The following is a 26,436-nucleotide window of genomic DNA, read 5'->3' on the forward strand; positions in this document are numbered from 1 at the left end:
CAATGAAGATCAAATCTTGTTTCCTGCTCTAGACAACTTCTCCCCCTCCTCTCCTCCACCTTTCCGGCCCTCTCCGTCCGGATTGCGCGACTGCCAGACTCCAAAAGTCAAATCGAATCCAGACACCCGCCAACCGCCCTGCCCAAGACTTTAAGGTTTCCGTCCGTCGTTCGGGGATAATGCACCTTCAAACCGCGTCCCAGATTTGAGGTCAGCTCAGTTCAGCTCCCTAATGCAATGCCACCCTACATATAGTAATCAGTATCTCCACCAGGATAAGTCCGTGCTATTCTGAGTCCAGCTGTTGGGGTTATTTGAGCCGCTCCCCTCGCCGTCCTGGCCCCGGAGTGATCTGGGCTGTTGCTTTTGCTGCTGCTTTTGCTGCTGCTGCTGCTGCTGCTATTGTTACTGCTATTGCTGCGCTACCATGAGTAGCTCTGCTTTGCAATATGGCGAATAGCACCATCATCCCGGCCATGGAGCCGCCTCCTGGCCAGGTTTCCAACTTTATCGATCCGCCCTACTGCGGTGCCAAGTTCGTCGTGGTGAATTGTGTGTTTCTTCCCATGGCGCTGATAGCGCTGATAGTACGCACATGGACGCGTGTGGTTGTTGTGCGCAGTGTATCCTGGGATGACTGTAAGTACGACAGAGGGGTGCGCAGGGCGATGTTTGCAAACAATAAAGCTAACTGAACACTAGACTTGATGATCTTCGCAGCGGTACGGATGATCTGATTTTTGGCCCAGTGTATTAGATACACGTAGCTGACCCCATAGCAGATCTTCTCGACGGTTATGACCGGAGTCACTCTGAAGAGTAAGTGATCCATCGATAGCCATGAACGGTGTCGGGCCCCGCTGACCAACAGTGCTCGATTTTGGCTTGGGCAAGCATATGTGGGACGTGCCCTTGGATCATCTGACCCCTTGGTTCCTTAAGGTATTCTTCCTTGTTTGTCTGTTGACTGGTCCTGATGAAGCTTACCCCTAAACTATAGTTCAACGTTGTCGCGGCCATTATCTACTGCGCCGGGACAGGGTTCACTAAAGTCTCCGTTTGCGTATTCTACCTGCGCATCTTCCCCAGTCATGGCTTTCGACTAGCCGTGTGGTCGATCGTTTTCATCGCGGTGGGCTACAATGTGGCCAGTGTGCTGGCCAATGTGTTTAGCTGTACGCCGATCGCGGCAGCGTGGGACTTGACCTTGCCGGCGAACTGCATGAACAGGCCGGTGTTTTATTTTGCCAATGCGGGACTGGGCATTTTCACGGATTTTGCGACGGTGTTGGTGCCAATGTACGTCATCTCATTATGGGGTTGATGACCTAGCTGCTGACGAGGTATAGTCCGTGGTTGCGGCGATTGCAGATGCCGGCGCGACAAAAGGTCGCTGTCGGGTCTATGCTGGCGATGGGCTGCTCGTAAGTCTCAATTGGGAGATTACTCTAGTTGGAATTGGGGATCTGACAATGACAGGGTCGGCATCGTGAGTTGCATCCGACTGGCAAGTCTATACGTTCTAATGAATAGCACCGACCTAACCTGTACGTCGCTCATCCACCCACCCTATCAACGCAGCTAACAGATCAGGGGCCACTACCAACGCCCTCTTATGGTGCACCATTGAATTAAACTTGGGTATCACCTTTGGCTGCATGACAGCCATGCGCCCGTTTGTGCGACGATACTTCCCCAAGCTGCTGGGCCTGTCGTCCTACGCATACGGCCAATCAGGATCACGCAAGTATGGCCATCCATTGAATTCGATTCCGCGCGACCAGCCCGACTTCAATAACAACAGTCGGCAATACTCGACGCGATTGCAAGGGGGCACCGACAATGCAAGCGAGGAGCACATCCTGCCGGCCAAAGCGTGTGAAGGGGAAGAAGACGGGATCCTCCGCACAGTGGAGTTCAACGTGGTCGACACCAGACATGCTGGAGCATAATTTCTTTCTAGTTTCCTTTGTATACACGAGTTATAGACATAATGCGACCGTTAAACATCCATAATGTGAACAGGAAACCCTCATCCGATCTGGCCTGGTCTGGAATGATTGTCGGGAGCATCGGTGGAAAAGTTCTCCTAGTGTTGCGGACTAAAGCCTCACTAACCCTCACTAAACCACCACTAATGTCTCCACTACCCTCTCAACTAGTCTGCTCTCGGGAGTTTGCCCGAGACGAATTTCTCAGATTCCAGTCAGGAACCGCCAATTCCAGTTCCTCCCCGGAGCCGGCCAGCCATCCCCTCCCTCTCCCCATTCTGCACGGCATGTTCTTCTAATAATCCTTCCTTCCTCGGCTATCCGGCTCCCGTTGCCAAGGGCTTCTAGTCTGCTGTCCGGTGCATCTCCTCCACCACTACCACTACCGCCAGGCACGTCAGCTACCAGCCTAGCTAGCTCTCCACACCGGCTGGGCCGCAGTTAAAGCTCCCTCTTCCCCTTCCTTTTGTTTTCTCTCTCTCCGCAGTGCCATTGTCAAGTAGCATACACCATGCGCATCGCCTCCCTTCTCCCTTTGACGGCGGCGGCCACTACGGCTGCCGCCACGGCCACCTCGGCTGGCTGTAAGACCCTCAACAAGTCTCTGTCCAGCGCAGTGTTTGCGCCTAGCTCCACTGTTTACCAGTATGAGGCGCAGAACTTCTGGTCCAACACCGAGATCATGTCGCCTGGATGTGTGTTCCGGCCCCAGTCGGCTGAGGAATTGAGCCAGGGTGTCAAGGCACTGGTAGACGCTGAGGCGCAGTTTGCTGTGCGTGGTGGTGGACATATGGGAATCAGGGTATGTCACCATACATTCGGATCTAAAATATGTGCAGTGCTGATAGAATTACAGGGATCGAACAACATCGACAAGGGTGTCCTCATCGTCATGTCCAACCTGACGACCCTTGAACTGTCCGATGATCAGTCCGTTGTCTCGGTTGGCCCGGCCTACAGGTACCTATTTCCTCCGCTTTCAACGAACCATATTGAAAATATTCTAATGACAACAGATGGGCCGATGTCTACGACTACCTTGAAACATACGACCTCGCCGTAGCCGGAGGCCGTCTCGGCCCCGTCGGTGTCCCCGGCCTGCTGCTCGCCGGCGGCATTAACTTCTACGGCAACCAGGTCGGATTCGGCTGTGACACCGTCATCAACTACGAGGTCGTGCTTGCGAACGGCACCATCGTCCAGGCCAACGCCACCAGCCACAGCGATCTCTTCTGGGCGCTGAAGGGTGGAAGCAGCAACTTTGGTCTGGTGACTCGCTTCGACATGGAGACTATCCCGTCGACTCAGGTCTGGGCTGGAACTTACACTGTTTCGGCAGAGTATATTGATCGCTTTTTGGAGGTATACTCTTTCTACTTATTCCTACTGTTATTGTTACAGTGGAGGATACATGCTAACATGGTATACAGGCATCCGCCACCTACGCGGCCAACATCTCCGACCCCAAGACGCACATTGTCCCCGCCGTCGTGCCGGAGGGCAACACGAGCGTCGGATCGGTGATTATGTTCTACGACAGCGCCACGGAGAGCTACCCGGAGATCTTCAAGCCGTTCACCGACATTCCGGCCGTGAGCAGCACCCTGGGATTCAAGACCTTGGCGGAGTTTGCGGCTGAGACGGGTGCGCTGGTTACACCGCATATTAAGTACGCGCCACATCCGCCTCCACACTTTATTCCAACTACCTCATTAGCTACATGTATACTAATAAACATTGCAGTGACATCTTCGTCGCCGGTACCATCAAGGCAACCACCTACGACGACCTCTACCGCGGTATCAGCATCATCAACAGCACCTTCGCTGCCCAGCTGCCCTCTCTGTACGCGCAGATCCCCACCGCTAATATCTCCATCATCGAGCTCGACTGGCAGCCTATTGGTGCCTCGTGGCTCGAGGCCTCTGAGTCCCGTGGTGGAAATGCTCTTGGTCTGGATAAGGACCAGGTGTATCTGTGCTACGCTGAGGTCGTTGAGTGGATTGGCTCTGAGTATGATGAGATTGTTGGCGACTGGGTGGTCGAGACCACCTACAAGATTAACAATGCCACGCTGGAAGCGGGCCTGTATGACAGCTTCAACTACATGGGTGATGCGGCGTGGTTCCAGGATATCTTCGATGGATATGGACAGGAGAACCTGGCCAAGTTGCAGACGATTGCCCAGAAGTATGATCCTCACAGTGTGTTCCAGGTGTTGATGCCGGGTGGATACAAGATCTTCTAGATGCTTCAATAAATAGATAGAGAGATAGTATCTGTCTGTTTATAGCACTATTTCTAGATACTATAATAATCCATCTTCATCTTCATATCCATACCCAACCATCCCAACCACAAACAGAACCCCTCCCCATTCAAAACAAGTAATAATACCATCCCAACAACCCCAAACCCAAACTAAGTAAGGAATCTAAGAAGAAGAAAGCCCCGCAGCCTGGACCAAGAACTGCGCTGCCTCCTTAGCATCACTGCCATAAGTCAAATGCGCCATGACATTGACACCATTCTCGCAAACGGGATCACCACTAGCACAGAACTCCTTGACCTTACTGCTCGACAACTTACCCACGCCCTCCATCTTCAACGGATCACCGAACAACACCGCACCAGACAACTGGTCCGCGCTGAGCTGGTTCGCGGCATAATGCACCACCATCGAACCCTGCGAGTATCCGCCCAACACGACCTTGGTGTTGGGGCACTGCTGCAGTGCTTCCTTTACGTACGAGGCCATGGTAGGACCGCCGGAGGAGCCGAGGGAGACGTTGCCCTATACCGTCATAATTGTCATTAATATCGTATTCTTCTTCTATGTATCATTGAAGGAAAGGGAAGAAGTGGGGATGGGATGAGAATTGCTCACCTCCCAATCAGCAGGATAATTCACACCCTGCACGGTGACCTGATTCCCAGTCAGGGAGGCCAACTCGCTAGCGACCTCCGGACCGACGACGGTTCCCATGTTGCCGATCTCGGTGGTGCCGCGGGCGAAAATGAAGGTGAGTTTCTTGCAGCTGCCGCTGTGTTGGGTCACGCCGTTCTCGGTGGATGAGCCTTTTCTTTTCATTAGCTTACTGTATGTACTCATTACTCTTGGGGGTTGGGGAATCATACCGCTCCCACTGCTGGAGAACATGCTCAGCAGGCTGCTGAGCCCATCACTGCTGCTGCTGTCGCTAGTACCGCTGGTACTGCCCGTAGTGCTGGAAGTGGAAGACGACGGGAACAGCGAGGCCAGAGCGCTGAGGCCGCTGGATCCGGTGGTCGTTTCTGATCCAGTTCCGGTACTTCCAGTCGAGCCGGAGGAAGAGCTAGCTGCGGAGCCGGAGGTCAGGGCGGATAGGCCGGAGGTCAAGGAGGAGAGGTCGAATTGACGGGCCTGGAGGGTGGAGGTGGGGGCGCCTAGGGCCGTGGCGAGGAGGGAGAGGGTGATGAAGGATTTCATTTTGGTTTTGTTTATGTATATAGATGATTTGGGGGTGTATGTATAACGAGTGTATGGAGCGCTGCTCAACGAGTGACTGACTGAGTGGGTGAGGATGGGAGCGAGAATGGGATGAGATGGGCGGTGCACTGCACTTGCTGGATAGGAGAATTTTGGACTTCAAGCTGGTTTATATACATAGCAGTGGTATTGTCTGCGACATTGGTTATTTACCAAAGATTGATCATTTTTGGGTCCGTTAGGGAATGCCGGATTGAACTGGATCGACTGATCACCCCCGTGTGGAGTCTGTCGGTTTCACCATACCAGGGCTGTTTCTCCCGGGTTCATGGGTATCTGTTCTACTCCGTAGTCTAATCTAGTCTAGTATAGAGTATAACAAAGTCTATTAAGGTTAAACTAGGGACAAGGAACAGAACAGGAACAGGAATCAGGAGTCTCATCTGAAACCCCACTAATTCTAGTCTTTCCAGAATTTCTCCCAGAAAACCCCGAATTGCATCCTTTGGTTGGTTCTCGGTCTCATCCTGCGACAAATCCTGTGGTATCATATGCAGGAACCGTTATGTGTCGACCATCCTTGGTGGTAGTTAGGCTGGTGAGGCTAGGCATCAGTCAAGCACAGGGCAAACCCGGGTTTGTCGCCGATAGATTAAATTGCTGGGGTGGTAATCAATCTGTGTCCGGGCGGGCGCCGCGCGGGTTTTATTTTAGTCTAGTGCGGGTTCGTGGATGGCTTTTAGGGCTGCCCATTTTTGAGTCTTTCTTGGCTTCGGAAGACGGGGTAGTCTGTGTCGAGATGGGAGTATCTTTCTCTTAGAATTGATTCTCTGTATAACGATGGAATTGAGAGGGTAGAAGTAACAACAATGATAAGATAGAATTAATGATAGTCTTATTTATGATGTTCCTGCTGCTGCTATGCGGTTCGAAAATTGTCTGGTGGTACGGAAATGGATAAACTTCGGCCTCGGTCAACTGAACCCTTCCCTTTCCTTCTGAAACAAACGAACCCGATCATCAGACCAAGGCACACCAACTTACTTCCTGCATTGCCTCGGCTCACGAGGCCAGCCGGCTGAGTCGGATGAATGCTCACGGATGATTATTGGCGGGTGTGCTGGTTGAATATCGGCTGTGGAATGTTTACCCGTCAGTGTCGGGCACAAGATATTGTCAGGGTTAGAGTGTAGCGGGGCCAGGTGATCCGTCACATATACTAGTCCAGAAGGTCCTTGTAGTGTAAATTCTGAGAGATGAGATGATGTTTCGTATGGTTGCTTCAAAGGGGTGTTGTAGATAGGCTGTGATTTATCGTGGACGTGTCTGGTTGCGGTAAAGTTTGGTCACCATGATGTATACGGACGGGCTGAAGGTATATTTTTGAACTAACACTAGGTAGATTGACTGAAGGAGCAGGAGGGATGGTCGTTTGCCTTGATATGTTGTTTGAAGGTCTTTCATCTACGGTGAATTTTAATGTGTTTTTGCGATGATGAGGCTAGAACGTTTTTATTTCTCAGGGACCGAAAAGAAATTTTGTATGCCGAAATGCAAAGTACACTGTGACTGAGCGGGATAGATGTATGAGGTCCACAGGCAGACTATGGGCACGCTAACAGTCTTGCAAAAAAAAAAAAAAAAGAAAGGAATGAAGTAATAACCCGAAATCTGTAAACAAAAGAGTTAAGGCTGAAAAGAATGAAATGACCCGAAATATGAACATGAGGAATGAAGATCGGAGGAAGTTCAATACTTCCAGATTGAAACTCATCAAAGCTAGCAAGAGGGAACGGGGATTTAAATAGAAGAAATTTCAATGTACCAATCTATGTCCGTCCAGGATCCCAACCTTTCGACCAAGTTCTGCATCCTTCACACTAGCAACGAGCTCCACTTCCGCCTGCTGTTTCGAGTATCTCAAGGTCCAGGCGATCTGCACCTTAATGCTGCACTCATCACCTGTGCGCAATATGCTATCGCGATCTTGCAACTGGAGGCAAAATTCGAAGACACCTTTGGGCACCAATGTTACTATTTCATTTGCAATGTGAGCTAGATGCGCGCGAAAAAGTTGGAGTCTTCAGACACCTGCATAGGAGTAATCCAGGGAACTTACTTCCGTCGTCGGGAGATGGACACTTCCCGGGATGCTCGACAAGATTGATTATGGTCGTCGCGGGATCGCCGGCGCGGTGAAAGATGTTGAAAATGTGACTCTCTTCATGATCTATCGCGTATTCCTGGCCCTGCAGACGGTTTGTGGAAGTGTCAGTTCAGCCTGAGTTTAGGGAGCTGGAGCCACGCCAGTACGCACCTTCCGTACAATCCAATAAGGTATGGACGTCTTCCTCAAAATGCGCCTGTCCAGTCCTTCCTCATGAACAATGGCCTCAGAGGTAGCTTCGAGGCCGTAGCTCCTGTCAAACTGTAGGCGGGGAATAGCCCTACCCAGAGCACCTCGGAGAGTCGCTCCCCACGCAACAGATATCGGCTTATGGAAGAGTCAGCCCCAAACCGCTTCCTACAGGGAACAGCATAGACGTACGCGTATTCGATAAGATACAGCACCTCAGCAATTCCCTCTAATTTCACTCCTATATGACTCCTGAGATAAGGCATCATGCCGCCACCTCCAGCAAGGAGGACATGCTAGTTGGAGTATCTGTCAGCCTAACTAATTTGTAGTGAACAGGGTAGAGCTTACCGAAATTGGCCGTTGCATTTGGCGTGATGCATCAATGTTTTCCAGGATCAAACTGAGAATCTTTTCGATAGTTGGATTCAAGCATCCCTTGATATGTTTTGGGAGAGCGGTGCGTTGGCCCGATGCAGGAAGAACTATCGGACGAACTTCATCCCCATTGAATCCTCTTTTCAAATCGCCTATTTTGTCCAAAAACCGTTGGGATGGTACTCCGGGGAGACTCCTGACGTACCCGCGCAGTGCAGCATCCATAGCCGCTAACCCACAGTCGTTGCCTGTAGAATGTTAGCATCCGCATAAAGATTTGCCAAACAGGTTTCATGAACTATACCGGAGGATCTACTCAGCAGTTCGTAAGTAGGATTTATGCTGCTGTTCTGTATTTGCATTGCAACGACGTCCTTCCAGGATGACAGATTAGTAACGCATGGAAGATTATCAAGGCACTCATGAAGTTCGGGCATTTACTGTTGTCCCTCCTCCGATATCACATATCAGAATACAACCATCGCCCAGCTTCAAAGACTGTTACTCAACTGATAGACTACTCGGGGCCTGCAAAGGAGAGAGGAAAAAAAAAATAAAAAATAAAATGAAAAACTACCCCGGGTCTCGCACTAACCTTTCTATAATGCTCATGGTACGTGAAAAACAATGCGACCGCCTCGGCCTCTGTCACGAAGAAAAAGCGATCTGGACCGTTACCATATCCTGCGTCTTGCACCGCTCTCATCATTTTCTGTTGGCTCTCGTTGGACCAGGTGGCTGGCCAACCAAACCAATAGTCAGTCCCTTCATCGCAATTGGGATACAGTGTGCGGGTCTTCTCAGTGATTGCGTCGTAGAGTTGACGAAGGTACACAGTGACGAGTTCCTCGGGACCGTTACCATATCCTGCGTCTTGCACCGCTCTCATCATTTTCTGTTGGCTCTCGTTGGACCAGGTGGCTGGCCAACCAAACCAATAGTCAGTCCCTTCATCGCAATTGGGGTACAGTGTGCGGGTCTTCTCAGTGATTGCGTCGTAGAGTTGACGAAGGTACACAGTGACGAGTTCCTCGGGCAAGACACCCTCTGGCAACTGTGGTGCATTTGGCTCTTGTAGAATTGGGTGGTCCGGATCGTACAGAAATATCTTGAGCCATTTATATACGGTTCCTTGCTGGCCATCGTATGCTTCTTGACCCCACAATATCCTTTCGTCCTGGCCAAGCGCCAGACATGACGAGAAGACGATTCGGTCGCTGATGGTCAAGGAAAAGATAGGGGGCGGTTTTTTCTGGATGCTGTTCCAAAGAGCATGCGATGCACCTACATGTCATGCGTGATGCGTTAACTGGGCTACTCATTGGGGACGGGTGCTGAAGCCTAGACTTACAAGTTTTTTCCGTTCCAAAATCGATTCCAACGATACTTTTCGTTGACCTAGAGGGGGTTCCATAGCGTATGCAATGCTTGGTATTATGTAGAAAGCTATATATGAAATAGGCGAAAAGGGAATTCTGGGTTGGATCTTGGTAGAGCGATGATGAACGTTGGGTGCAACGAACAAAGAAGACCGGCATCCACTGGCAGTGTGAGGAGAAGGGTAGGAAGAAAAGAAGCCATGGGAGACACTGATGAAAAGAAGTCCCAGCATGCTTTGTTTTTGCTGGCTCGGATGACAATCAGCCATTGAACCCTAAAAGGAATAGAATACGAAAGGGAGGGGGGATGGGAAGAACGGATGCCTGTCGGTGTCATCTTTCAGCCCTCTCAAACAAAGCAATCCGTCCTGCTTTTGTCCGCCTTCGGATCCTTTCTCTTCAATCTGCCTTCTCCATCATTTTCTCTTGCTCAATATTTGGCACATCGTCTCTTTTCCAATTCAATATATTCAATCGCCCTTTCGCCACAACAGCACTACAATGGCTGGTGCTAAGCGATCCAATCCCAAAAAGAAGCCGGAAGCGCGGCCTTCAACCCCAACCCTTGAGGCTCCTGCTCAGAGAACACCTTCACCCGGAGCTTCTGAACGGCGTGGAAATAAAGACAAGACGCTCAAATCCAACGTCAGGAGGGCACGGAAAGAGAATAACACACCCTATCCAGAGTACTCAAGGGTTTTTCTAACGAAGGAAAAATACCTTCAGAGGGTTCGAGGCATGAATCGTCTCCTCATGTCGGGAAGCCGAGGATGGGAATGTGAACTGACCGACGTTTCGGCTAATTACGAAGATATGTTCCGATTAATTCTTCAGTGGGTCTACGATTGGGCAATGAAAGATATTGGAACAATTTCCAAAAGTGACATGAAGCTCGTCATTGACGCCCTGGATGGGTACTGTATCCAGGATGATTGGCCTACTCTCCAAAGGCTTCTACCACCTCTGATAGCACCTGGAGGGAGATTCTTGGAGACCTTAATCAACAAAGCCATTGCCACAAAGGTTCTTCCCAACTCATTCCAGTACCTCGATGGGAAGACCGGGTCCACCGATCAGGATGGAGACGAAAGCTTCGCCACAAAACTCCAGTACCTCTACGACCGATTCTTCGAAAGTGAGTAGTTCTCTGGCCCACGACTTCACCAATCCACTAAATGAAATGTGTCCAGCGAATCCAAATTTTGCAACGCTCTGGAAACAACAAACGCACCGACTAGCCAACTCAGTAACTGCGAGTCAAGCGCCAGGTGACCTGGATTTTGGACAAGAGAATGTCAAGCGCCTCAAGGCTCGTGCGCCTCCCCTGGCTGATGAGCTTCTGGGCAGTAGGCCAATCCGCCTGCTACTCAGGGAGCCCTTGAGTCCCGAGGAGGCGCTATCCCGGCGGACAGAGCTGGTCAAGATTTTTGAAATGGCCCTACGTCTAATGTGTGACGGCGAAACGCGTGTCGGTGGTCAGTTCCGCATGGAGCAATTGCCACAGCTGGGATCATTGTACAAGTGCGGTAGCCCCTACATGGTGCTTTGGGACGAGACTGATCCTGCAAACGAGGCTGATTTGGATGGACGTAAAATATTGCTTGTTGTACGACCGGCCATCGTATACACTCATAGTGAGCCTAAAGATGCAGGATCGGGCTACACTTCCGTCTCCTCCATTGCTCACAAGGCTATTGTTATCGTGGGAAATCATGATGGAGCAACGGATGGTACCAAAAAGCCGAAGCCCACGAACCAGCAACCTAGCAAATTCGTGGAGGACCGAGTCTACGTGAACACGGCAAGTAGCTGAAAGGCTAAATTTTCTGTTCGTTGTATGTCTGCGTGTGTTACCTTTGCTTTCTTCAATATTGTTTCATCATTTTTATGAATATGAATACTAACCCCTCCTCCTTTTTGCCTCGCCTGGTTAGTTAGTAGATTTTTAGTGATAGGTAGTTTCATAAACAGAAGGCCATTACTCTTCTCCTCACTCTTCTCCAGTCTTCATTTCACTCCCACCCCCACCCCCTTTCTCAATCCAGCACTCCAATAAACGGACAGTGAGGCGATTTGACCCATAATTTTAATCCCGCCCGAATGCCTCGTCTGGAGGTTGAGTGGGAGAATCAGTCCAGTATCGCCATACCACCCAGCCTCGTAAGGCCTACTAAATTTATTGCCAACCAAGGTTTCTCATGCAACAGATGACTTGGGTATGTCGGGAGGGGCAAAAATAATAGGACGAGGAGTAGCAATGCCCAGCCATTTCCTCGCTGATCCATCGAACAGATCATCTGTATCACTGTGTAACTTGCTCCGTTTTGCCATGGTTCAGTGTGCCTAAGATCCACTTCACTCTAAAATTATTCACTTGTCGGGATTGCGCAGATTGCTGCCCAACACATGAGAGAGACAAATCTTGACTCTGTGGACGATTTTAGGATGGATGGGCCTGGCTTTGGAACAAGCTCTGCTTCATCCCTGTACGTTACCGGAAGCTCCCGTTCATTTCCGGACAGCTTGCACTATACTGCCTCTTGCCTTTGAATACGAGCGCCTTAAAACTGCCACACTTCTGCCATATGATCTGGCTTAGCCTCTCAGAACACGTAAGAGTCGATGAACCTCGTATCTCTCACACTGTAGCCTGAATGGTGGCGCAAACCTTTGGTTTGATGCCGGTACTACCTTGTGAATAGCACTTGGGTGCTGCTTCTCGCGGTCGGAAGGCCAATGGGAAATGGTCGCTGACTAGGTCCGACTTCCGCGACTGAAAGTCCCGGTGCTAGGTGAAATTACTCCGTGGAGAAGACTTTTTGACGATAAGCTGCTGATCCAGACTTTCCGGGACGCGTAACGCCATGCTGACGTCCACTGTTGACAGGTCGATCATCCGGCCCCTTTCCGTTTCCGCGGCTTCGGCGTTTGCTTCTTCGGACTGCTTGATCTCTCGGCTTGTGGCATCAAGAATCAACCCACGCAGGTTACTTCCATCACAAACGAGACCGTCGCCTGATGGTATTAACATGATGTGTATCGTTGTTCATTTCCTGATGACACTAAGGTTACATTGTGGGTTGTGGGATGTTACCCCTATCGTGAGAACAGTGTTCGGATATTGATAGTAAACTTTCCAGCGTGCCGTCATCACTGCAAGTGTGTTTCAGAGTCTGAAAGCTTTCTGATTCGAGCCCTGTAGCAATCATGAGAAGAGAAAAAGCCAAATCTGCAGCAAAGGCTGATGATGCTACTCTACCTCGTCGGAGATGAGCCAGTTTTCGGTGCCTCACATGACACGACGAAATGCCCTGACTTTGTGCAACCTTAGCAATATTGTCGATCTTTGCACAGAGACGAAGTGAAGGCCAGACTCTTGGGCCAGAAGTCCAGCTTGATTATGGATATCCCACATGCCGATATACATGTTTTACACTTTGTTCACAACACGCGAGAAGGTAGTTGTCAGTAACTCGCTGTAAGCACAGGTACATAACCCCATCACGTGGTTGAGTGCAGATCGGCTAGACCGTAAAAGTAGCTCCGTTGACTGTATTTCGCTCATTAATTACTCCGCCAGTCACGTGTCATGATACTCTTCAGGTCAACCCATCTATTACAGTCAGATTACTGAACTGGCTACCAATTTCATCCTTCACAAGTTGGCGAAATGCGCATATCTGTGAGCGATTATACATCATTTGTTTTTTTCTTTGTCTCTACGTAGCAGGTATCCCCAGCATTTTACGAATTTTTACCATGTATGACTTAGGGATGGTGTAGTAATATGGTAGGGAAATACGAGAAAATACCAAGTATCTTTGATTATTTCGGTTGCCTTTAACCGGTCTTGCCAGTCACGTGCCGTAGAGTAATGTCATCTGCCCCTTCGTGGGTGTGGTTATAATTACCAATACAAACAGTATTATCTTTTAGGTGGCTAATCAAGGAACAACCGGCATTGGCATATAGATCAAATATTCTTTGGATTTCTTGCCTAACTAGTGAGGGTCTCCAGCTTCTTATGGACTACGTATAACATGACTGATTTGTATCTCTGAAAGGGTCGAAAGACTCTACTTGTTCGCAATGGTGGTGCTTACCGTCACGTGTAAGTTCATGGGATTCACTTGACTGCTCGCAAAGGGTCAAGTGACCTTTGCATCTTGTCACGTGCTTTGAGACCTTTTGCCAGCATCATGTAATCATAGAAATAATCACATGACTGCGGTCGCACGGTCGCGGATAGCAGTAGGTGCAGTCTTAGCCAGGATGTTCAATTCGTTTTTTTGAATAAATTTCAGTCTTTTGTCTGTCGAGGAAATGAGCAAGGCGGATATGTAGACTAGGGAGTTTTTACCGAAGCACAGTGTTCCTGACGCTGCCTGTAATTTCGACCACAACTTTTGCCTAAGGCATGACAGGCTTGAGAGGCGGTGAGTATTCTGCAAGATACGCGAACTATAGTAGTAGGCGGTGTAAGCGACCGCGAGAACAGGAGCCTTTCCTGATCGGGTCAACGTGTTCAAATGTATGCCTGGTGAAAGGGGCATCAATGATTGGCATCCAGGCACTTGTTGATGCTTATCATCTCACCATCCATGCCAGTATCACCAGACGTAAGAGCCATATGCATATCATGACGATCTACAGCTTGTTTACCTCTCGTGTGTTTAATTTCTTGTATAGAGATGCCCGACTAGGAACTCCAAAGCATTACTGCGACCAGCCTTGCCTTTTGCATACCACTCAGACCAACATTCACAACACTGAGCATTCACTGATGACAACATTCTTATCACGAGGTGCAATACTTGTTATACTTGAGCTGTTACCCCATCCTATTTCTATCTAACAAACCAAAAATCGTCACATAATCTCATCTTCTAAGCTAATTACCAACACCTTCTACCTCTCACCGCACAACTTCATCGGACCATGTATTGGACCAACGAAGCCAACGCCAAAGTGAGCGAGCAACCTGCACATACACATTCTATGACAGACACAACTGACAAATGAAAGCTCTTGGTCGGTGTATTGGAGCAGATGCGTGGGAAGCTCAAGCTTGATTACGAACGACTTGCCACCCACATGGGCAGCGGTACCTTAAACCCACCCTAGTATAAAACCATATCTATACAAAAGCTAATCCAGACAGACTGCACTGCATGTGCGATTGAACAGCAGATAACAAAGCTCAAGCGTCAGGCGAACAACTCCAGTCCCACCAAGAGCACTGCCGGCAGCTCGGGTGACAAGTCGACCTCAACTACTACTCCGTCTAGTACCCCCATGAAGCGACAGCCTGATATCGCTTGCAATTTTCACAAGCGTCCGGCTAAGAAGACCAAGTTGGATGATAAGGATGCACCCGTCTCTCCTTCTAAATTGGTAACTGTGAAGCGGGATATCGAACCGGATGTCGTCTTTGTTAAGACAGAGACTAAGTCTATGGTCATGGAAAAAATCAAGGAGGAAAGATCGTGATTGATTTTAAGTCAATATCTCTCTGCTAGATATTGGGCGCTGGGTTAAGGGAGGGAAGATCAATGTGAAATATGCTTTCACAAATAGCTGACGGACTAAACTCATACAATCAGTCTAATGGTTGAGTAGAATCACAACCCGCTGCTCGGAACGTCTCATGAGCCATCAATGATGATTCCTGTCCAACACCCTAGGTTCCTCGGTATGATTCTAGAGGAAATAGAAGGAATATACTCTATATCAATGTAGACTACTAAAGCTAGACGATAATAGTCCAACTGGGATGAGCATGTATGTTTGCTCTGTAGCTAAACCAAACAGTCAAAGTAGATATTGTATCAGTTACTCAGATCTGAGAATAATAAGAACAGTCCATCATCACCAACTCATTGTATACTACTTCCTGTAATTATAGCACACTACCTACAATTGCTACTTCTTGCTCGCTGGAAACATTCCCATCAAAAATGGTCAGCCACTATAGCAGATCCGTAGACAATATCCTCTCCGTTGACAGTCTCTATGCTTCGTTTGCTATCTCTACTCCCACTGCCCTTTGCTTGGACTCTTCGTTACCTCGAGGATCTCTGTGACCTGGGACAGTCTCTATCCTAATTCTGCTCTTGTAATTATTAGCTGATTGCTAAATTCTACCAATTGTCATGGCTTGGAATAAGCATATGTTGTACCCTGCAGCCACTTCAGTACCGAAAAGCAGAGGTAGAAGTACAACCGGAGATAATCAAGAGTTCTATCCTTGAATGTGTGCTAGTTGTAACGTTTGTGGAGACAGTCTTTTACTGTTCTCTGTAAAGTTAAGGGTTTCGAGAAAAAATCTACCCAGTATTGGTATACTATGATATTAAACTAATGTTCTTTTGAGACAGTTCATATAGAGTTTTAAGACAGTAATCTCTCGCGTCGCTAGTCTAGCTAGATGCGATATATCGTTTTTAGTCTAGTGGCTAGTGCGCCGGTATAGACTAGTCTTTTGGATCTGATAGAAGATCATTTAATGACCGAGTAAAATGAAAGAAAAGAGAGTTTGAACGGAGATGGAAGCTTTATATAACTGCTAGGCGTAGTGTGAGTATGAGAAGTCCGATTTGGAGAGTGAAAGGTAAGATTATAAGTAGTGAAACGGATCCGAGATGAAAGGAACGACTGGGGTGAAAGACCACTTGCCATTGAACCTGAAAAAGCATTCTAGAAATAGTAGTGATAGGGAGAGCATGAATTATCATAACTACCCTGTTGAGAAGGACATCTGAATATGTAGGCATATACATCAACTATAGCCATGAGACACCTCTACTTTGTAGGAATTTACTCGTCTAGCTCTACCGAAGAGTTCATCTCTCAAATCTTCTGCACCCGACGCGTCTCCCCATCAACAGCCCGCAACAGTACATACAGTGTCTCCAACACTGGCGTAGGAACCCCCAACTCTCGCCCCTTACGCACTGGTGTACCCACAATCACCTCAATCTCCATCGGTCGGTTATTCTCCCGGTCGATCTGCATACTCGTTCGGACTGCCCCCAGACCTTGAATGCGTGCCAATTGAGTGTCGATCAGATCATCCGGGAGAGGGACACCCGCAGCACGAGCCACAGCCACAGCCTCGCTCATGAGTCGTCGCGTGAAGGGAATGGCATCAGCAGAGGATTGCAAGAATGCTTGCGTGTCCAAAGCGGTCAGGGTCGTCAGGGTGTTCCAGGCGCAGTTCCAGATGACTTTGGACCAGCGGGTGGGTTGGATGTTGTCGTGCACTGTGTGACGAGTCTGACCTGCGGCGAGGAGGCCAGTGAAAATGTTGAGACGCTCAGCCTCCACAGCATCTGGAACGTTGGGGTTCGGGTAAAGGCCGAGTTCGGTGTCTTCGGATGTGGTGTGGATGACGGTGCCTGGGGTGGGCTGGGATGCTCCGACCCATGTCTGGGCGGGGTTAGTGGGGTTGGCTGTTGAAGACGTTGAGGATTGGGGAATAGACATACAACGCAGGAGATGATACTGCAGGATGGGTAGACCTCGCGGAATGGCTCTTCGTTTCCCACGCCGTTCTGGATAATCACGATTGTGGTGTCCTTGCCAATTGCCGGTGCTAGGGAGTGGACGGCGCTGGCTGGGTCAATGGCCTTGTTGGTGCAGACAACATAGTCGACTGGGTGGGTGAGTTCTGAAGGCGAGCGGACCACTTTGCGATCGGGTTAGTTGGTGATGCTGGTTGTGACTGCGTGAGGGAGCAGTTACCGTGGTCTGGATAGAATCGATGCTCGCCGTGGTTGGCACTTTTCAGAAGGATGCCCTGTTTGGCAGTGAGTCGGCCATAATTCGTTCAAGATACATTAGTATCACTCACATTCTCCTTGACGGCTGCGTAGTTGGACCGAGCGACCACAGTCAGACGAACCTTGTTACTACGATGCAGAATGAAGGCGTAGAAGGAGCCAATGCTGCGATTCAGTTAGATTCATCGCCGGGCAGAGAATTGGAGGAGACTGCATACGCTCCCAGCCCATAGAGAAGGACATCAACCTGGCTAGCCATGAGCAACAAATGATTGAAAATAAACTGAATTAGAGATTGGACTGACTGACAGGCAGGTAAGAGGAGTAATAGTAGTGATAGTAGTAGTAGTGGTAGAGCCAAGCTATAACAAATGCGGGGGTGCTTCCCCGCTCGGAACAAGTCCGAACTCGTCGGGAAAGTTGAAAAGGCTGTTGAACCCAGTAAGATGCTGCATAAAATAGGGTAAAGTCAAAATTTCTTTTCAGATCTATGTACATGATGCAAAACTCCGAACCACCCCGGTCTATCCCGTTCGCCAAATTTTTGTGGTATAATAGTACATCCGTAATCATATCGCATCACTCATGATGATCGGGCCCAGGCTCAACTCTCGGCTCTCCAATGGGCTGCATCTCGATCACTTCCGGCCCTTTCGCCGCGTCAGTTCCTCCATCTGGTGGTTTGTCGACCAGCCCAACCGCCTCTTCGTCAACAGCATACCGCCACCGCCCATCCGCCTGTAGGAACATCCGAAACCCATATCGCTTGTCCAGCCGAGTCAGATGCTCTCGCCGCTGCTCATTGGTCCAAGAATAGGTGTTGCGAAAATCACTCAGCATGCGGCTGTGCGCAACCCACGGAATGATCGCTCCAATGGATCGTGGCATCCGGGGGCCGCGAAAACGACCGCGTCGGGTGCCGAAGACGACTAACACGACCAGCGTGTCTAGTGCAATGATCACCAGCGCCATGGCCAGCGAGGGCACCGACGGGACCATGGTCCACGTATTGGAGATCTCCGTGGCATTGCCGGCCGACACCACTTCATCCAAAGGCACCAGATACATGTTTCGCCAGATCGTGAAGTAGGTGCTCCATACCCACTGATACACAACCTGCGACTGTGTCATCAATTCCAAGGCGTTGAGCGGAACAATCTTCTCGTGCTGCCGGTAGAGACGAGCCACGAGAAACCCTGCCCAGTCATATGACGAAACATAAGACCGGTTCCGTCCCGGTTCCTCCCCCACGAAGCTCTGAGGGATGGCGGCAAAGACCTTGTTGAATTGGCCTAGAGCCATCGTCGCATTTTCATACATGGTTCCTGACGTGGTTTCCGTACCAGGAATCGGGTCTATGTCGGATATCTGACCCCGTCGGTCAAAGGTCACGGAGAAATTTTGAAGTTGTACATGTGGTTCACATTGGAGCGCAATGGTGTTGTCATCGGTGAAAGGTGACTCCGAGGTATAATTCCACCGTCCAACCACCAGCACCGTCGACATCTGACACAAATCGGTGTCCGTGTCCGCCACCGGAGAAAGAAAGTGGATGGAGAGGGCAATGGCGTCGCTGGGGCGTACTAGCGACGTCATGTTCACCCTACATTGCCGGCTGACATCACGGGACGGTCGATAGACAAAAAAAGTATCCTGGCCGTCTTCTCTCAAGTTCTGGGATGTCTCCAAGATTTTGCAGTCCAGATCACTACCGATTCCGAGCGTGGTCGCCCCGTACATCAGGTCAGGGTTCGAGTCGGTGTTCTTGATCGGAGCAAATGAATGGTTCGCAGACATCCATGGCAATAATGGTACACCGCTAGTGGCGCTGTTCTGGATCAGATCAAACTCCGTGAAGTCCGGAGCGAAGTCTGTCCGTAGGAAATGGGAGTTGCTGTAATTGACGTAAAGAGATGTTGACGGCAGATAGGACTCCGTCAGTCTCTGCGTAAACAGACCACCGGCAACAACAGTCAGCAGGATGTTGGCGATGCAGGCAAGTGAGACGAGGCTTAGAAGGGTATGTCGATTCCGGACGGCTTTTCTTAAGATCGACCAAGGATTCTGTGACGCATAATTCATGGACAGCGACGTTTGGGCGGCCACCATGCCGCGCTGAAGATGGACCCACGGCTCCAGAATGCTGATGTTACGAAGGATCGAGTTGCATAGAGCCGCCACGGAAGATGCGACAACAGATGGGAGAAAGGAAGTTATGGCCTGCAGTAAACTGGAACTGGACTGGGAGAGATGTTGAAAACTCCCGTCGTGGGCAAGAGTAGCTGCCGTCACTCCCATCACAGCGATAACGGCAGCGAGGAGAAGAAATTCGATGATGAAAATGGGTATTACCAAAAAATGGGGCATTGGGTCGACACGTGTCCGTAGTTGCTCACTGAGAGTGACCGGAGAACCTGATTTAGTTAGCTTGATGTACGCAGGGCTTGGAGGATATGGACTAACCGTCTGCAGTTATAATCTCGAGTCGGTGTCCCATGGGTCCCTGTTGCCATCGAAGCCAACAGTTTCGCAAGACTTGACGTAATTGCCGTGTCGAGAATTGGTGGAATTCGGGCTGAGGATTAGCAAGGATGTTGTAAGGTGTGAAGACATCAGTCAACATGCTACACATGGCACCGATAGAGCTCGGGTCACTCTGTAGGATGTTGGGTCGGGTTCCGTAAAAGTAGAGGAGAGATATGGTGAGACAGATGGCGATTGCCAAGATCACCTCAGAAAACAACGAGGCGAACGACACAACTGCGATGGCGACTTGCGTGGACTCCCGTTGGGCCGGTGCATTGGTCGGATTCTGGTCGGGGTTAAAGAGCCGACTCATTGTAAGCACGAACGTCTCCGCTACACTTCGTTTGACCTTGCTCTCAAATTCGTCCGTCGTCATGACGGTCGATGCATCCAATACCAGAAGCGGCTCGAGGTCGCCCAGGTCCTGGCTAATCACAGGCAGCTCTGTGACTGTAGTATCACCGGTGGTCTCGTTCAATTCGATAAACAACATGTCGCCCGTATATGGTGCTCGCTGGGCCAGGAGATCCTGGAAAGCGTCGATATTGAGCTGGTCTGTTCCCAACTCCCGTTCGGTATCGGGGTATCCATAGATGTTTGTGATTGAGCTGTTAGCATGCATGGAGACCTTGGCCTCCGCCTGTCGATATTCAACCTTGCAGCCAAAGATGCCGGCAGATGAAGTGAACTCGGAGCCCAACTGACTGATGCTATTAGCTCCGGCCACGGTGGCATTTACCGAGATGACGACTCCATATAAATCATAGGGATCATCGCAGCCATGAGTGGTAAAAGCCTTTCTACGGCTGTATACAGGTTGCGACTGATTGTTCCACACGGGCTCCCAGTACCGAACCTGCAAGTAATCGGTTGTCGGAAAGAAAATATTGCTGTAGTGAAAGTCCAATGTGCATGTTTCGTTCGTCCCGGGGATATCCTGCAGCTGCACGTCCGTTACGTCCCACGAGAGAATGGGTGGATCGCTCGATGTGTCATTGATGGAGACAGATAGGTGATCATGTGCTACAATGTTGCGACACTCCATTTGAGACCAGTAGATGGTTTGATTGAGCGTCCAAACCGTACTTTCCCGCCGGTCTTCCATGCTGATTTCGACGGGTGCTACTGCGTAGCTGGAGGACTGAGAGCTGTGCAGGTTGTCACGAGCAGTAAGGACGGAGTCCAGAGCCAGGGTGTCATTGCTTTTCTGCGCCTTGATCCATACAGCCTGGGTATGTAGGTCCAGCAGCTGGGGCCAAGTCTTGATGTTCTCGTTGCTCACGACAGTGATTTCACGGAGTTCGAGAAGGGTGCTCTGCAGAGCCGGGAGGAGCACGCGGATGAGCAGGGTAGCGACAGACACGAGCAATACGACCCAATGGCCTCGTTTGGCCGAGGTGAGCGGCGTAAGAAAGGACTGGCCGAAGTTGTAGTTGATGAAGAGAACCGATGCCGGCGCACCCTCCGGGCGAGAAATTTGGAAGTATGGCTCGAGGCGAAGAACATCATAATCGATGAAGGTCCACAGGGTGACAAGAATGAGGGCAGCAATGATGGGAAGATAGTTGTAGGCGAACGACTGGGCGTCTGACACGGTATCGGTGTCTGGGAAGAAGTATAGACCTCCATACTGATCGCTATACCGGCGAAGTATCTCGAGCGTGATCAGCATCGCAAACATGATCGCAGCAATCCAACAGAGGTATGCGGGACGCAGGGCAACGGGCCGCCACCCCCCCGAAGCAGTGGGTTTTCCATTATGCAGGCTGGCGCGGATGAGGCCAAGATGCTCTAAAGGCATGAAACTGAGTCAGTCCTGCTGGAAGACGTGTAGATAGCCAGTAGAGGAGCATGCGATGGGCAGTATTAGACTTACGGGAGATATACAGCCGGACATCGGACAGACTCTTTTCCAGGCCTCCGAACATGCTTGAAGGGCATGCTCTTTTGGGGGCAAACGGCGGTGTCGGAGGCGGACCGGATGCTGTGTCATCGCCCAAGGGATGGCTCATGGAGGGAAGTCGACGGGGCCACGGAACGGGTTCATCTCTGGAGATGGGTGATGCGACAGACAAACGGAAAGGACATGGTGGAAGCTGCCAATAACCTTCCTAGCGACGTGACGAACGCGATGTAGGGGATTGAGAGGGGGAAAAGCGAAAGGAGAGAGAGGAAGAAGGGGGAGGAGGGGGAGGGAGAAGCAGGCGGAGTGAGGAAAGAGAGGAACGGCGAGAAGAGGCCGCGAGGATGACGATCGACGTTTGAATCTCGCCGGCAATTCTTGATTTGCGTAGTCGGTGGGGGTCACGGGCTGCGGCAGGGGGGGGGAGGGACTTAGTACTAAGTAATACTAAGTTGGCTGTTCACTGAACAAATGTTTGCCGTTTTGCCCGTTTAGGCTGGTGACTCCCCACCCATTGGCCCATCACAGACCGAACAGCAGCCGTCTCTCCCCCAATCAGAATCTGACAGGGTCTGAAATGTAGACTCCATTGGTTCGTCAGGGACTGCTGGGTGGGGCCAGAGTCTGGGCAAGGGCTCAGGCACTAAACCCAATCGGCTAGGCATCGGCCACCGTCTGGGCCAATCTGGCGAATAGCGGGCCAGACAGGGCACCTCTTCGGGACTAGCGAGCGCAGGGTTCCCGATGTAGGGTCTTGGGGCTTTGTTGAGAGTGGGCAGAAGTGGGCTGACCGCACCACGCTGGGAAACCCACAATGGAAGGGAAGAATTCGGCTTTGACTGTCTGGACTCGGGCCCAAATATCCACTTTCTGGTCCTGAGGATCCACTTGAACCCTTCGTGGAAATAGTCACGTGAGAAACAAGAAATTGGTATCGAAAAAGACACAACGCATCATGTTTCTTGGTATGACTATATCTTGTCTTTGTCAAGTCAGTATTGTCACATGGCTCTAAAGACAGACACTACGATAATAACAAGCAACAATCAGATTATTGAAGGTGCCTCCACGATATTCATCTCCTAGCACTGCGAGGTATATATATATATATATCGGTGCTAAGGACTGGTAGTTCTATATCATCCTCAATTTCTCAGCATTTCAAAATCTGTAAAAGTCACAGCAGTATTCCTTAGGGTAACTTAATATATAACCTAATTGAAACACTTCTGCAGACTACTATCTCGCCTCTACCAGTGTTATCGCCACTGTAATGCCTCATACTACCATCAGCTGCACTCGATAAGAAACAATGTACCGAGAAGATACAGAACCCCTCATCAAAGACAAATTTTGCCAATATGGGAACTACCGAGGACTCAAAGCAACAAGTGCTAGAAGATGACTGAAGTATCGTACTAAAATAGTCATACGTAATTTCTTTGTTCTATCCAAGCACTAAGAAGCCATTGTCGGGTGACGAGAAACAAACCCCGTCTTCTATAGAGAACCAACTTATATCATCCCATATAAAGGAGATATCCGTGAAACGAACCACGTTATACATTGTCTAATAGCTTATACTTATCAAGTGAGACACAATCCCTTGGTGTCATCCGTAACTAAGACAGTTGTTGTTGAGCCTATATATGCACTCCTCAAAGAACAATCCCTGCTCTTCATCAAAAGCACTCGCATGCATCCTCACTAATCAGTTCATCTACATCTAACTGTTAAGTAACATCTCGCACAGGATATAGAGACGCTGCCACAAAATGTCACCAATTCATTTTCTATCGCTCGAAACTCGCCAGATCATCCTCGGTTACCTTGACATCGACTCTCTACTCTCTGCCATTCGCAGCTGTCGGCCATTCTATCTGGCTTACAAGGGGTATGAGGCATCTGTGCTGAAATCATGCCTGTATACTACCATCACTCCCGAGATACTACCATATGCCATACTCACCCTAGATACCGCCAAATCAGCGCACGGGGATGTGATTGAATACCTCATGCTAATCCTCGAGCTAATTAGAAAGCGATTGGGGAATCCCACGGAGACGCTCCGCAAATGGAGTTGGGATCTATGTGAAATGAAGGAACTACTCTTCGTCCACAGGCATCTCTCCTTTTTCATAGACGATTACAGCAAGAAGGCTCTGGAAGAGTTCCACAACTCGTTCGGAGAGACAGAGGTTTGTGTTCCCTTATCACGAAATGAATGGGCCCGCATAGCCCGATCATTCTACGCTCACCTGGTTATACGGCAAACATGCCTGAATCGCTTCGCTGGGCGGAAGCACTATGAGTCCATCAGTGGAAGCGAGGCTTTCGAAGCCCTAGTCACGCATATGGCTAAAAGGATATCGTCAAACTGCATTGACCTGGAGCAGCTTTACATCGTGAGCGCTTATTTTCGTGACATCAAATGTAAGTTGTACACTCCCAGCGGTATCGGCTTTGGCTCTAAATGGTTGTTAGTTACTAAGGGCCCGATTCGAAGGCTCTCCCGCGTTGGATATCTTCGATATTATAATGAGGGGGCCAGTCAGTGGTCAAAGAAGCATGTGAGACACGCTACGGTATGCTCCCTTATTTCAATTCTTTGCTCTTACCTGGTCTGATTCATCTTCGGCTCTTCTAGGAGTGTCATCAAGCTTCCATGCTGTTACTGGCTCGCCGAGCACTCGATCCAAGTTGCTCACAAGTGTACCTACCAGTTACGGAGGGCATACTCCCGGTAACATGTGGACTCTGCAATACAAACATGGAGGAAGGAATTGCCCGTCTTTTCCGTGAGCGCGGTCGCTCTCCAGTACCTAACCCCAATCTGGCACAGGCGTGCCTTTCTAGTATAAGTGATCGAACATGCCGTGCGACGTTTAGGGAGGATCTCGGAACATATAAGTATGGGATAGTAATGTGGGATAAGTTAAGGATGCTCAACTCGAGGCTCAAGGATATTTATCGGACAGATTGCAGCGTGCCTCTAATGTTCTATATATATGAGTCCATGATGGTGTCTTCTGCGGAGCAAAACAATGACGCTTCCTGGAATGAGACCGCAGAAATTTCGACGATACTACCGGAAGAGAAAAAGGCAGAGAACACGGCTATCGCGTTCTTCGATGGCTCCCCTCAACAACCGGAACGTCAAGCTGTCTCACGGGCAGTATCGCCTGACCTCATGTCATGGTGCTCAGATGAATTGCGCGCAGTGAAAAAGGAAAAGGCAATGAGGAGTGATTTGTCAATTGGTGCTCATCATCCGGGAACAAGCTGGGGTAGCCCGCTTGGACCGGTGTCGAGTTGCCAGCCTTATTCTCGGGTTTGCCGGTGGGAGAAGTGATATCATTAGACCAGCAATCTGTCCTTGCATTTATTTCTCTCATGTTTGTTACTTGTTCACTCAAAGTATTGTCTTTTATAATATACGCGGCCTTGCGTTCTCTTATGCACTGGTAATTTAGAATGTTGACCGTGTTTTTTTTGACTTCTTGTTACTTTAACCTGTGGGGCATCTGTAAAGTTAGTACCACCGTGATTCGTATGGAAATGATGTTGATTTACCAATTCCCACACATAGCGTGGCATTTAGACGCTGACATTTGTTTAATACAATAACAATAGTGAAACACTTCAAGGGGTAGCTGGTCAGGCCCAGAATAGGTAGGAGTCAAACCTTCTAAAAAACATTCTCAGGTTACTATGTCCATTGAGGTCAGGGACCCACTTCACATAATATGAAGAGCCAGTGCAGCACCTGAGATGTGGCTTTTGCATGTGGCACAGCCATATTATGGACCCGGTCAGGATGCCATGAAAGAGCACAGACCTGAGGACAAGGAATCCAGTGGCTATGCTCAGCTGAAACATGTACGCTAAAATAAGCCAAGGTCTTGTCATACACTGCGGAACGACCATTGAAGTGTCTCGGCTACAGCAATGTCTTGTCGTTGGGCACTCGTCCGAACAGACTTGTCCAGTACTCCACAGTGGATGGAGAATGCCCGGAGGCCCCGGAAATTCGGCGAATCTCGGCCACGCTCTGTCAACCCAGCTGCCGCTGATCATGGCCGAGTGGAGCCAACGGCGACTAGCATCAAATCTAGGATAGACGTACATATGTCAGGCTACTGTTCCGTGGTAAAGAACTCGCGACAAATGTCACCCCAGACGTCCAATTCATGTCTAAACACCATGTCCATGGATGTGCTGGTCATGCTACCGAGGAAAGACGCTATATCAAAACACCCTTGGCAGGGCTGACAGCAGCGCGACCGCCGTCAAATCACGATGCGCGATAAGCGCTACAACGCATGACCCATGACTTGGCTGACGCAACCCCGCATTATGCCTCTGTCCTTGATTTGTTGCTGATATAAACGCCGAGTCGAGCCTTTAGGCAGCATACAAATTATATGCGGGGTCAACAATGTGCCCGGGGTATGATAAGGCTCGTATGAAGGTGAAGTCGCATCCATCGTGACATTGCCGGGCTCGGCAGATATGCGTATTGGCGCTGTAGATTACTACCAACGGTTCCAAGGTTCAGGCACCGGACCATGTTCTGAAAAAGGGGAAAATGATAGATTAGAGTTTGAACACAATGCCGAATCTTGGATTCTCAGAAGCCCGTTGTTCCTATTG

General features: G+C 49.7%; 9 protein-coding genes across 9 annotated transcripts; 5 read left to right on the top strand and 4 right to left on the bottom strand.

Moving 5' to 3' along the window:
* Positions 1-449: 449 nt before the first annotated feature.
* Positions 450-1,952, top strand: AtWU_06275 (uncharacterized protein; the record flags this gene model as incomplete). The annotated part of the gene is made up of 8 exons (XM_035501385.1): positions 450-639; positions 703-722; positions 783-819; positions 872-942; positions 1,001-1,299; positions 1,350-1,424; positions 1,480-1,547; positions 1,594-1,952. 8 exons carry the CDS (start codon positions 450-452, stop codon positions 1,950-1,952), a joined length of 1,119 nt encoding a protein of 372 aa, XP_035357278.1.
* Positions 1,953-2,502: 550 nt separating this feature from the next.
* On the top strand, positions 2,503-4,239 carry AtWU_06276 (FAD-binding oxidoreductase; the record flags this gene model as incomplete). Its single annotated transcript, XM_035501386.1, has 5 exons — positions 2,503-2,793; positions 2,848-2,951; positions 3,008-3,353; positions 3,422-3,660; positions 3,735-4,239. 5 exons carry the CDS (start codon positions 2,503-2,505, stop codon positions 4,237-4,239), a joined length of 1,485 nt encoding a protein of 494 aa, XP_035357279.1.
* A 186-nt stretch (positions 4,240-4,425) lies between these two features.
* AtWU_06277 (carbohydrate esterase family 5 protein) lies at positions 4,426-5,460 on the bottom strand (the record flags this gene model as incomplete). The annotated part of the gene is made up of 3 exons (XM_035501387.1): positions 4,426-4,785; positions 4,879-5,069; positions 5,130-5,460. The coding sequence occupies 3 exons, from the start codon at positions 5,458-5,460 to the stop codon at positions 4,426-4,428; spliced, it is 882 nt and encodes a 293-aa protein (XP_035357280.1).
* A 1,816-nt stretch (positions 5,461-7,276) lies between these two features.
* Positions 7,277-9,806, bottom strand: AtWU_06278 (actin-like ATPase domain-containing protein; the record flags this gene model as incomplete). The annotated part of the gene is made up of 8 exons (XM_035501388.1): positions 7,277-7,515; positions 7,580-7,709; positions 7,787-7,907; positions 8,009-8,112; positions 8,168-8,442; positions 8,786-9,478; positions 9,546-9,592; positions 9,718-9,806. The coding sequence occupies 8 exons, from the start codon at positions 9,804-9,806 to the stop codon at positions 7,277-7,279; spliced, it is 1,698 nt and encodes a 565-aa protein (XP_035357281.1).
* A 268-nt stretch (positions 9,807-10,074) lies between these two features.
* Positions 10,075-11,386, top strand: AtWU_06279 (FAD binding domain family protein; the record flags this gene model as incomplete). The annotated part of the gene is made up of 2 exons (XM_035501389.1): positions 10,075-10,708; positions 10,764-11,386. 2 exons carry the CDS (start codon positions 10,075-10,077, stop codon positions 11,384-11,386), a joined length of 1,257 nt encoding a protein of 418 aa, XP_035357282.1.
* Positions 11,387-14,511: 3,125 nt separating this feature from the next.
* Positions 14,512-15,063, top strand: AtWU_06280 (putative kinesin light chain; the record flags this gene model as incomplete). The annotated part of the gene is made up of 3 exons (XM_035501390.1): positions 14,512-14,541; positions 14,599-14,677; positions 14,735-15,063. 3 exons carry the CDS (start codon positions 14,512-14,514, stop codon positions 15,061-15,063), a joined length of 438 nt encoding a protein of 145 aa, XP_035357283.1.
* Positions 15,064-16,422: 1,359 nt separating this feature from the next.
* AtWU_06281 (ketopantoate reductase family protein) lies at positions 16,423-17,613 on the bottom strand (the record flags this gene model as incomplete). Its single annotated transcript, XM_035501391.1, has 5 exons — positions 16,423-17,001; positions 17,061-17,260; positions 17,317-17,371; positions 17,426-17,519; positions 17,573-17,613. 5 exons carry the CDS (start codon positions 17,611-17,613, stop codon positions 16,423-16,425), a joined length of 969 nt encoding a protein of 322 aa, XP_035357284.1.
* A 320-nt stretch (positions 17,614-17,933) lies between these two features.
* Positions 17,934-21,892, bottom strand: AtWU_06282 (DUF3433 domain-containing protein; the record flags this gene model as incomplete). The annotated part of the gene is made up of 3 exons (XM_035501392.1): positions 17,934-19,768; positions 19,818-21,671; positions 21,757-21,892. The coding sequence occupies 3 exons, from the start codon at positions 21,890-21,892 to the stop codon at positions 17,934-17,936; spliced, it is 3,825 nt and encodes a 1,274-aa protein (XP_035357285.1).
* A 1,666-nt stretch (positions 21,893-23,558) lies between these two features.
* Positions 23,559-25,135, top strand: AtWU_06283 (uncharacterized protein; the record flags this gene model as incomplete). Its single annotated transcript, XM_035501393.1, has 3 exons — positions 23,559-24,216; positions 24,268-24,368; positions 24,431-25,135. 3 exons carry the CDS (start codon positions 23,559-23,561, stop codon positions 25,133-25,135), a joined length of 1,464 nt encoding a protein of 487 aa, XP_035357286.1.
* Positions 25,136-26,436: the final 1,301 nt, after the last annotated feature.

This window comes from Aspergillus tubingensis (genome assembly GCF_013340325.1).
Source record: "Aspergillus tubingensis WU-2223L DNA, scaffold_7, whole genome shotgun sequence".
Lineage (NCBI taxonomy): Eukaryota > Fungi > Ascomycota > Eurotiomycetes > Eurotiales > Aspergillaceae > Aspergillus > Aspergillus tubingensis.